This window comes from Anabrus simplex, chromosome 2 (genome assembly GCF_040414725.1).
Source record: "Anabrus simplex isolate iqAnaSimp1 chromosome 2, ASM4041472v1, whole genome shotgun sequence".
Lineage (NCBI taxonomy): Eukaryota > Metazoa > Arthropoda > Insecta > Orthoptera > Tettigoniidae > Anabrus > Anabrus simplex.
This window is the reverse complement of record NC_090266.1, coordinates 709,933,338-709,945,913: the sequence shown is the minus strand read 5'-3', so window position 1 is coordinate 709,945,913 and position 12,576 is coordinate 709,933,338. Positions and strand designations below refer to the sequence as shown.

General features: G+C 37.1%; 1 protein-coding gene across 4 annotated transcripts in view; it reads left to right on the top strand.

The window, feature by feature from the left end:
• The window catches only part of CaMKI (Calcium/calmodulin-dependent protein kinase I), a 1,265,700-nt gene that overhangs the window by 1,208,057 nt on the left and 45,067 nt on the right, over positions 1-12,576 (top strand). For 3 of the 4 annotated variants that reach the window (XM_067141330.2, XM_067141328.2, XM_067141329.2), the window contains one exon: positions 8,125-8,254. The exons of the other annotated variant lie outside the window; for it this stretch is intronic. In XM_067141330.2, coding sequence (XP_066997431.1) covers positions 8,125-8,254 — 130 coding nt within the window. The remainder of the gene's footprint in view (positions 1-8,124; positions 8,255-12,576) is intronic. 4 annotated transcript variants of the gene reach the window in all.

The following is a 12,576-nucleotide window of genomic DNA, read 5'->3' as shown; positions in this document are numbered from 1 at the left end:
ATAAGAGAATTTCTCATTGCAACAATTTTGTGGACTGAGCCCAGCTATAAAATATGCAAATGCAGTGTACCATAAAGACCATCACTTCGATCAAGCCCTGCAACTTAGTTATGTGATCTGGGATGTTCTTTATCTGTAAATTTTGTGTATATATAACTTGCTGGTATACTGATGCATATGATAGTAATAAATCACAATTTTAAGTTACAGAACCTTCACACAAGACGTTTGAAAAATAGGTGTGAGAGAAGTAAGCAGAGAAGTGTGAACAATTATTGGCCTGTCCAAAGGACACTGGGAAAAGTTTTGGGGTTAGTTCTGGGATGTAAAATTGTGGGATACTGATTTAGGATATCTTGGATAGCAAGTGCTATATGCAGGCTACAAGTTTGCAGATACTAGTTTGAAAGGGCATTCTTTTCATCTGTTGGCTCAAGGAAACACCAGTTTTTAATCCTCATGCATGTTTTGATCCCTTTCCACTGAGAATCATTTAATATACAGACCCATCTGTTAGTGTTATTGTTATTGCTAAACTAGAATATAGCATGGTACTTCAGTTAAGTTTTTTATTAAAATATCTAGTAAGTTAAATGGTGCTACTTCTTTAAAGGTGAGACAAGAAATTTCCTTGAAATAAATAATATTCCACAATTGTATTAATGAAGCTTCTATTTTTGTAATCTAGTTAACTTTTCAATCATACTGCTTACTGATTCTGGGATATAACCTGATGTATCGTATGAGATGCAGTGGGTCGTTCCATTCATTCAAGGAAGCATGAGATGACAAGTGTTTTCGGCCTTGTCTTTTTATGCCACTCCTTTATAGCCAGTATATTTTATCTTGATCCAGTTCTGTGGTTTTGTATATGATGGCTACTGTTCTCAAAAGTTGGAGTTCAGAAATATTCATGAATGATTAAATTATGCAGTATATCTCGTAAATAGATTTACTGTTCATCATCTGTAACCTTAGTACTTTACCACACATTCTGGGATGTACAATTTTGAGAGATCCTTACATATATACACTCTCACAGCTGTCTGTTACATAATACAGGATATTAAGTCACAAAGAAGATGTTTTTCAAATAATCATAAGTATATTGGAAGTTTGTGTTTTAACTTTGCACCTTGAGGAGGTACAGTAGAAGTATCACTAAGCTAATGATTTTGTGCTGAACCTGACCAAGATTCCAAAGTATCTAAAATTATGGATAATGATAATAAACGCTTGTAAGGATTTATATGAATGAAAAAGGACAATCTAATAAGTGGGGTATGCACTCATTAGCACTAGTTTGCTTGCCTTGCTAGTAACATTTCATAATATATGTACATATGTATCATTGATTCAGTAGACACTGTATCATTAGCATTTTAGTAAGAGTCCTAGATTTCCTTTCAGGACCCAAGAAGTTATTTAAATTGTGGACTTGTTGTTGTTGCCCATGGCACTTCAGGTTGTTGTGCTGTATCCTGAGTTGGTGAGTGGCTGTTCAACAGTCCAAAGCACCCAGGACAAAAGGACCCATTCTTGTTTCAAAAGTCAGTGGGCTCTTGTTCGTCATAGGTAAAATTTTCTTGTATTCCTAATCAGTGATTACAATCAGGAGTTACCAAGTACTAGATCAGTGTTCAGCAACCTCAACCTTTTCCTACTTGCGGCACACCCATGACTCCAACATGACATACCGAAATATTATCTCCCCTAAAAAATGTATTATATGACACTATTATAATACAACATACTATCATAATAATAATAATAATAATAATAATAATAATAATAATAATAATGATCATTGGGGCAGATCATTGATTAAAGATGTAGAAAAGTAAGAAAGAAAAATCTTAAGAAAAATTTTTGGACCATCTGTACAGGGAGAATTTGGGTGATAAGGAAATCTCATGACCTGTACCAACACTCAGAGAAAATCTCAGACACATTTAGGAAAATACATTTGAAATTTTATGCACATATTCTCAGAATGAGTAATCAGATATTGATCAAAACAATTCTGAACCTTGCTATATCAATGAAAGTAAAAAACAATTGGCTGCTCTAAGTTGGAAAAGATGTTCGGGAAATAGGCATCACAGATGACATTGTGTTAGACTCACCTATGTTTAGAAAATTAGTCAACAATCTAATGGAAACAATCACTGCCTTAAACATCATCCAAGCACTGCCACCAACGAAACCTGGTCAGATGATCGCAAGAAAAGCCACAGCAAGAAGATGAAGAGATTTTGGGAGAAGTAAAAGGCAACGACATCAGCTAAATAAGTTCAGTCACGCTCCTTAGTTGGGCATATCGAAGAAAGAAAGAAAGAAAGAAAGAAAAAAAAAAAGAAAGAAAGAATAATGTTAAATGTAATTAAAATTGAGTCGCCTTCTAGTGCCGCCACAGAATAGTCATTGGTGTTTACTCTTTTTGGTTATGAGCAACCATCTTTTGTTCAGTTCAGTTCACGCCAGTCGCTTGACTTGTTCAGATGGATTCATTGTATTTAACTTGTTCCTTTTCGTAATCAATAAACCTGCAGTCAAAAGTAACGGACATCGTATTTCATTTCGCAGTCCACAGCCTTATTAATAGGTTATGGGCTCAGAGTCATGTGTGAGGAAGTGAAATTACCAAAAGATGCAAAGGTGTTGTTAGGTTATACAGGAACATTTTGTAACATGGTGAGAAAGAACAGAAAATGGCATTGCCTGCGATAATGTGCATCGAAATGCTTTCAAAAGACAATTTTGTTACGTGGAAAATTCATACGAAAGCATTACTCATAAAAGATGTGTGGACCCTCGTAAGCAGCGCAAAAGTGAAGCCTGAGCCAAATGCAGAGAACGTGACTGCAGTGATGGCATGGGAATCAGGGGATAGTAAGACCATGTCAGACATGGTACTTCTGGGAATTTCTTTAGCCGAGTTGACTGTGCAACGTCGAAAGAACTGCGGCAAAATATGGAAAATGTGTACCATTCCAAAGTCCCTGCAAGAAAAGCTAACCTGTTTAAACAAATAGCGCTTCAACATGTGAACAAGGGTGACGACGTTCGTGATCATCTGCAAAGATTCTTTGATGCTGTTGACTGACTCAGCAATATGGAAGTGCCAATAATCTACGACCTTCTGTCAGTATTGTTACTGTACAGTTTACCGGCGAGTTTTGATAGTTTTTGTATCACGATCGAGCCGCGCAATGAACTTCCAAGTCCCGAAACTTTGTGCATAAAGATAGTTGAGGAAAGTGACGCACGATCGAGTAACCAACAAATTTGTGTGCAGAATGCGATGTTTGTGCAGAGACAGAGCAATAACAAAAGTCAGAACTATGGCAAATTGAAATTGAATCAGCATGACAGTGAGACATTCAGGTAGGCCTATTTCAAGTGTAGAAAGCTCGGTCACAAAGCAGCGAATTGTTGATCCAAAGTGACAAGTGATCAGAACAAAAACAAGACAGAAAACGCATTGTTGTATGCTGCATCAGTTTCAAGTGTGTCCTGAAGCAAACGTCTTGCTGGGTCCTTCGTCAAACAAGAAACTGTGGTGTTTGGATAGTGGGTATTCCGCACACATGGCCAAGAACATTGACAATTTTAAGTGCATTGAATTGAACAACTGTGAAACACTGAACTTGGCAAACTACGGCTCCATGAAAGTGCTAAAGGTGTTGCACAGTTGGTGTCAAGAGTGAACGAACGTGATAAGACAGTTCACTTGAGTGAAGTTCTGCATGTGCCGGATTTACAAACCAGTCTTTTGTCGGTCGGGAGGATTGTTGGCAAGGGTTATCACGTGACATTCGATGAACACAAGGCTGATGAAGTTATCAACAGGGAGTGATTCACATGTGGTTAAACCAGAAAAAGTTGCTCTGGCAAGCTGTGAATTTAAGCAATATTTAATGGACTGGCATAGGAAGATGGGATATCTGAACGTCAATGATCTTCGAGAAGCAGCAAGAAACCACACAGTGCAAGAACTGGAAATTAGAGACATCAACTCGGTCATCAAATGTGAGGTTTGTTTTCAGGGGAAAGTGACACGTCAGCCATTTCAAAAATTGTCTCAGAAGAAATCTGCTCCTGGTGAACTCATATACACAAATGTGTGTGTGGGCTCATGAAGGTCGAATCATATGGTTGTCAGATACTTTGTTACATTCATCGACGATTCTACACGTTGGAGTGAAGTTAATTTTCTATTAATTTTCTAATTTTAAGTGGTGATGGAGGCACTATACCCTTTCTCCATTCACCGTCCCTAAATTGTACCTACAATTATTGGAAAATAAATAAATAACAATAATAATAATAATAATAATAATAATAATAATAATAATAATAATAATAATATATAATATTATAATATTATTATTATTATTATTATTATTATTATTATTATTATTATTATTATTATTATTATTATTATTATTATTATTATTATTATAAGTAAATAAATAAATAATAATCATTATTTCATGTGGCTATTTCTAGCCGAGTGCAGCCCTTGTAAGGCAGACCCTCCGATGAGGGTGAACAGCATCTGCCATGTGTAGGTAACTGTGTGTTATTCTGGTGTAGGATAGTGTTTTGTGTGGTGTATGTGTTGCAGTGATGTTGGGGACAGCACAAATGCCCTGCCCCTGAGCCATTGGAATTAACCAATTAAGGTTAAAATCCCTGACCCAGCCAGAAATCAAACCCGGGACCCTCTGTACCAAAGGCCACTATGTTGACCATTCAGCCAACGAGTCGAACATGAAAGAAGAATGAAGTATTTGATGAAGTCCAGGCCTTAAAAACCATGATTGAGATGCAGTTCAACAATAAGATAAAGTTCCTGCAATCTGATAATGGAACGAAGTACGTCAACAGGCAGTGTGATGACTTGTTGAAGAGCTCCAGCATTAAACATCGACTGATGGTCCTGAACAACCCTGAGAAGAATGGGGTAGCCGAGTGGAAGGACCACACCTTTGTTGCAATAGCTTGGTGTCCACTAACCCAGTCTGGCCTTCCACCTTCATTCTTGGCAGGAGCAGTGTCGACTACAAATCACATCAGGTATCGCTGCCCATCTGCTGTGTTAGATGGAAATATCCCCTTCAAAGCATGGGTCAGAGAAAAACCAGATGTGGGTAAAATTCAGGAATTTGGTTCATTGGTCTACAGTTTAAATCGAACCAAGAGCACAGGCAAGTTTGAGCCATGTGCACAAAAGTGGTGTGTTCCTGGGCTTTGCTGCAGATTCCAAGGCCTTCAGAATTTGGATCTCTGAGGAAGGTCGAGTTCAGTTCCTGAACAAGCTTCCTAAAGTGGATAGTCGTCGTCATGAGGATTTTCACCCAGAACAGATGACCGATATAATTGAAACTTTCAATGATCTGAGCATTGATGAGAGAGCAAAGGAACATGAGTCGTCAATGGAAACGTATGGATTGAAACAGGCTGTACACTGTTGGTACCAGTGTATGGATCGGGAGTTACGGGAGTTTGGAGTAAAGCCGACTTTCAGGGATGCAAGTGTTTGGGAAATGACTACAGGGGATGACCTGCTGATAATTATCTTGTATGTCGATGATATTATTGCTCTATGTTGGAAGCTCAGAAAAATCAATGACCTCTATTGATTCCTGAAGAAGTCTTTCGAGATTAATGATTTGGGTGACATATCATACTGTTTGGGAATCAAATTCACTTGTACTGATTCAGCAATCACCATGAGTCATTGAGGATACATCTTGGGTATACTTGATTGCTTCGGATTGTCATTATGCTGCCCAGTCTCCATGTCACTTGTTCCAGAGACAAAGCTATCGAAGACAGACACGTGGACCATCGAGGATGGAGAGAAAGTGCCATACCACAAGCTCGTCGGTGCATTCATATACCTGTCTGCTGGGAGACATCCCAACATATCTCGTGCAACCAGTGTTCTAAGTCAGTTCAATGACTGTTTTGGTGCCAGCCATTGGCAGGCTGCGAAACGTGCTATGTCACCCTAAGGGAACCCTGGACTCAGGCATCACCTTCACAGCGAGAGGGGGCAGTCCACCTGGTTATGTTGATGCTGACTGGGCTGTCTGCATCGACGACAGGAAATCCTACACTGGATACACCTTCATAATGAATGAATGTACTGTTTCCTGGGAGTCAAAAGAAAACAGTGCACAGTTGTGCTTTCATCTACAGAATATATGGCTCTCAGCGATGCCTACAAGGAGGCAATACACCTGCGATGGCTGTCGGAGGAGATTAGAAGTCTACTGCCAGCTGTCTATCTGCACATTGACAATCAAGGAGCACAGAAATTGGCTGAGAATGCTGTGTTCCCCTCACACACAAAGCACATTCATGTGCTTAATCATTTTTGAGGAAAGCTCTGTCTGCAGAGAAAATCAACCTGAAGTATCTTGTGATGCAAGAGATGCCAGGGGATGTGCTCACAAAAGGAAGTGCTCAGAGTCCAGCTTTGAAGTGTTTGTGCAACCTCTGTCTCAAGAAGTGAACTATTCGGGTGACCTTCATGTTGTGAGGGCGTGTTAAATTTAATTCAAATCGAGATGCCCTGTAGTGCTGCCACTTAGTCTTAGGTGTTGGCTATGAGCAGCCATCTTTTGTTCAGTTCATAATTGATTTGTTCAGATACATTCACTGTATTTAATTTGTTCCTTTTTGTATTCAATAAACCTCCACTTGAAAGTAACAAGCATCGTATTTCATTTTGCAATCCACGGTCTTATTAATAGTGGGCAAAAACATTCACATGAACATACGGTCTATACCGAACGGTTGTCGAGACAGGCTCATTTGAATGTAAATGTCAAAAACTCTGTTTATTTCATGTTCTTGTGGGAGTAACAATAAGATTTCAAGACATTCTCAATAACACAAACCTTTTCATTTAATGTCTGGTCATTTTGTTGTTTGATGATAACGATTTTACAAAGTTCTAAAAAATTCCACCATCTACCTCAGTGAATTTTTAAACTCACCGAAGAAGATGTGTTGCTCATCGAAGATCATCGTTGTTTTCCTTTATGCTGGCAAAAGCATTTATTATGCACGTGAGAAGTTTATCTTGTATATTACCTTTCCTTCAGTAGACCTTTTCTCTCACCCCACTCCAAAAAACGAAATTGACACTATGAACACAACCAATACTGAAATCAGCTGCGTTATTCAAGTCACAGTCCACAGTAATCAGTCAGCAGTGTACGTAAACATGTTTCCATGGGAATGCACTGCTACTTCAACTGTACAATGACCTGAAATATATAGGAAAAATCTTATTTCTGAAATGTTTTATCTCGTCACTTAAATAAGAACACAAAATAAATAAATAAATAATTAAATAAATGGGTTTTCCAAAGTTTATATTCATACAGGTCTACCTCAACAACTATCAGGTATAGACCCAGTGTTCATATTCAAATGAACTTCTTTGTTTGCAATGAACAGTACTAATATCCCCGAGATTATTACCCTTTTCTCCCAACAAGCTGCATTAGGAGATAATTATAATTAATCAGCAAACTTCTGTGCAGTTTTTGATAGTAAATGAATTACCCCATTTGAAAGTTCTTTGCTGTCATCCCCAGGAGTTGACTCATTGGATAACTGCTGTCCTGCTAAAAAAGCCACTAGAAGCACTCCAGTAAAGTAATTCATTTGCTTTCAAAAATGTTTCATTATAATTATTTAACTATTATAATTGGATATCAATATAATGGATATCAACATTGAAGAAAGAAAGGAAGAAAGAAGGAACAAATTAAATAAATAAATATATAAATATTGGTATACTGAATGTCCAGTCTTGTTTCCCTCTTGTGTTTATGAATCCTCTCCCAGTGAATGTACATATTTGGATACTATAGAATCATTATTCTATTATGTTCTACTGTACATTAAACACAAAACCCTTTAGTATTGAAGTGAAGTTTTATTATACCGTACCCCTGAAACTATTCTGATTACGTATAGAATATAAACTGTCTAATGTATATATGTCTAATGTATATACAATGCATGCAAGGTGTGGTATATATGCGGTTATTGCCATTTGGAAAGGCTTCATCATTTAATTGTTTGTTCTTTCCACAGCAATTGATGAATGCAATAGCAATGGTCCACAAGATGCAAAGATTAGCTCTTAATAATTCTAGTAGTGTGGAGGTTGAGGAAGCACACAAGTGCACCACTATTGAGGAAGAAGCCGAGGGGGAGGAGGAAGGTACTTGGTGGCTTGTTGTGCTGTGCTTTGTGTCATGGCTTTTAATTGTTGATCTGCTCTCCAATAAGTGTCAAACATATGTTTGTTTGTATTTTTGTTTTTAGTGTTTTGTGTTTTATCATTACTCAACTTCTTTTACTGTCCAACTTTATATTGTGAAGAACTGCGTGAAATGATTGCAGTATCAGACTTTTCATCTTTTACTAAACTATGGAATCGTGAAAGATCTGGAGGAGCAATGTGGCATGTCTAGAAATATTTGATTGGTATGTAGTTACAGGGATCTAGTTCACATGAGAAATGGCTGAATGTGGTAATACAGTTAATGTTAGGACATGAAAATCTCAACTTATGGTAATATATATATATATATATATATATATAAAAAACTGAATAGAGCTAAACCGATTGTTCTAGGTTATAGTGTATACCATTGAAGTGCAATATTTGGGAAACTGTCATAAAATGTTATCATTGTATAGAAGCTCTTCCTTAGGAACTACCTGAAGGAGAGTTAAAAGCTATGATTAGGATCAAATTAAAACTGTGAGGTCTTTTTTTTTTTTTTTTGCTATTGGCTTTACGTTGCACCGACACAGATATGTCTTACGGCGACGATGGGACAGGAAAGGGCTAGGACTGGGAAGGAAGCGGCCGTGGCCTTAATTAAGGTACAGCCCCAGCATTTGCCTGGTGTGAAAATGGGAAACCACGGAAAACCATCTTCAGGGCTGCCGACAGTGGGGTTCGAACCTACTATCTCCCGAATACTGGATACTGGCCGCACTTAAGCGACTGCAGCTATCGAGCTCGGTACTGTTAGGTCTGTTGCCTATTTAACATGAAAGAGATACTAAATAAAAACAATAGGTAAAATGATGCCTATATGCATTACGAAGAGGAGAAACAAAATAACTGCACACAATAATTTTGATGGCTATCTAGAGACAGTCAGTAGAGATGAGTTGTACACCAGGAATGTTGGGGAGCAGCAAATTAATTTCTCTTCGAGGTAGCTGTTAGTGAAACTATACAGTGTTAAGGAGATCTCCCTTTTTATTCATACAAACTTTATTCCAAATCATTACCAGTACTATAACATTTCATCATTGAAGAGGTGACCCAAAACCCTCAGTACCAAAACAACTAAGCGTGTCAGTAATGCGTGGCCAAAGTAGCAGTCTCTGACTGGCGTGCTGTATGACAAGAAAATTTCTGAGCGCTTAAAGTCAAAAATATTTTGACTGTCATCCATTCAGTTGCACTATATGATGCAGAGTGTTGGCCAGCAAAAGAACATCGAGAATGTTTCGCTGGACATCAGGCCTGACACTTCACAATTACGTCACTAATGATGAGATCCATCATAGATATGACATTACCCCAGTCGCAGACAAGATGAGAAAAAGCCGGCTACAGTGTTCCGGACATGTGCTTCCAACGGACAGCACATCTGTCGCAGGAAGAGGTTTGACCATAGAATTTGTGGGCAGACTATCAGCAGGAAGACCAAAGCAGTGATGGTCAGACACCCTTCATAATGACCTGAAAATTATAGGTTTACTCCCCGAACAGTCATATGATCGTGCCAAGTGGAGAAACAAAGCCAAGAAAGTGAACCCCACCACAACACAGGTCAAGCGCTGAGGAGGAGGATGCCCAACATAAATAATGTAATCGTTATACTTTGTAGTTCATAGAGTTAAAAAAATAGGAAAACCAAGCTTTCTCCTGATTCATGAGCATCTGGATATGAGAATGACAATAGCTGATGAATACCTAGAGAAACAGTATTAGATAGAAGAGAGTAGAGCAGTACAGAATAATGGAAAAATCAAAAGAAAGACAGGAATGATAAGTTAATAGTTAAACAGTCCAGCTTCATGGAAAAATTGCTAAACATTTTAAAACCAGTTCCTCATAGTTGGAAGTCAAAGAACTTAAGTCAGAAAGAGCTTACTGATATGCAAAAAGTATTATGAACATCAATTTAGAGCAAGTTAATAAGAGCATGACTTATAATCTTCATTGCATTTTAGTTCCTATTGTTCTAGCATAAAGATCAGACCATTCATTGAATGTTTTTAGAATCTTTTAAAACGTTTAGTAAGAATTTTCTATGGTAGTATGTAACAACTGTAAGGACACATGAACCCCATAGCTTACTTAAAGATGTGTCTTGAAGAATTTAAGTTATAAAAGTAATATTACCCCATAATCTGAGTACAATGAATACCTAAAAGTCGTATATGACCCTGGACCAGGTAAAATGAGTCCTAAGCTAATCAAGCCATTGGAATTAAAATAAACTCTCCTTCTGACTCTAATATTTCAGTCTGAAAAAATAATGTTCCAGGCTTGTACCAATAGAAGATGCTTATTTCCTTACTTTCTCTGATGACTAAGTGCTACTCATAAAATATACTAGCTGCATATTTGATCACTTAAATTAAAATTGAATGATATGAAATTCAGGCTGGGGATAGAGAGGGGGTTGAAGCTTAGTTAAAGATACTAAACCACTTATATTCAGTATGTTCATTAATCCTTTTGTGGCCAAATTATTTAAGAAATGAATTTTTGGGAACTAAACATATTTTTGTAGTGATGGAATGTCAAAGAATGAGAGGCTAGTTTAAAAAAAAATTTCAAACACTGGAACTGTGAAAAAAATATGTGGGAACTATATATCCCAATGGCTATATAGACATAGTATGTGAATATGTGCATTCATCTTATACCACACAGAAGTATAACTAATTTACACTGAATACAGCTGTAACCATAATTTCAGGTAGAATATGGGGTGTACAAAGTGAAAGCCAAACGAATAATAGATCCACAATTATATATTGGAATGGTAACCTGAACACATTTATTTGTCAAGAAACAAGCTACTAATACATTACATTTTACTTTTCATGGAATTTCTGGAACTCAGTAACATAGTAAAATGAAATAAAATAACAAAATAATTCTGGAGATGAGTAATCATGGCAATATGAAGAACTTACGTTCCTTTGTTTCACCTTTACATAAATCCTATTTATTTACCCATACTGAGATAAAAATGTGCTCCATCTATGTCTGAAGTTCTACAGAATAATTTATGATAATGTAAATAGCTTAGAATTACTAATATCCATCTTTCTGGTGCAGAAAATTTACTTCACTTCCCAAAAATGCACACCCCTGGCAGTCATTACACTACACACATGTAAACAAACATGTCCACCAACCTAGACACTGCAAATATACCTGAGCAGAATTTTTTCCTAGATTTTCTGATGTCCACACCAGGTAGCAGCACAAATCAAATGTGGGAATCAGGTCACCCAATGGCCCAGTACCTGAAAAATGTTAGTGGGAATTATATCACCCACTGGCCACGAAAGGGTTAACTTCCATTCAGTATAAAGTAAACGCTCCAGAAAATGATACGGTATCAAAAAGAAAAATTATAAAATGGCATATACTAAACATGAGCATGAGTAGCTGTATACATCCAGTTGAAGAAAAGAGGGATGAATGCAACTGAAAGGAATGACAGTGAAATGTATCAATTTCTGAAATTGTTATGCAATAGAATTAAGCAGATTTATTGGAGAATTGCAGTGAAACCAGAGGAAAAAAGAGACATACCAGTGCCCCCTAATTTTTCATAACAGACAAATTATTTGAATGAGGTAAATAATTACATTGTGGGAAGAAAATATGACAGTGTTGCAAAGATCATCATATAGCTTTACAGCATGCATGGATGGAAAATAACTGTAGAACAGTTTCAATCTTTACATTCATCAATATTTGTTGTAGCATGACTCAGAATAATTGTATGGGACATATAAATCAATAAATGTTGAAGTTCAAAATGTCTAGAAGGAAAGTGATGGATTGAAATAATAATTTCCTGACAATTTTAAAATTTTATTTCCAGTCTCCCTTGCACTTCGAGTTTCAAGTTTCGACTTTCATGTCCTAATCCATTGACTATCAAACTATATTTTTCTTCCTTATGGCAAGCTATTTTTGACTGAAAAGTTTCTTTGGCAAGTCCACTTGAATTCAAACCTTATAACAGGTCATTAGGCATAAGCTGACTACCCAAGACCATCGCTTTTCATGCAGTGATAAAGCACTTCATTGGTAGATGTAAAAATCGGAGGCTCGTATGTTAGTCACTTGGATGTGCTTGATGTTCTTAAATTGATGCCACACGGTGTGTATGTATTTCACACATCACACATATTCCTCAGGGTACCGTATTTTTCACATTTCCAATTGCTGCCATCAAGTATAGTAGTAATTTACTAATCACTATG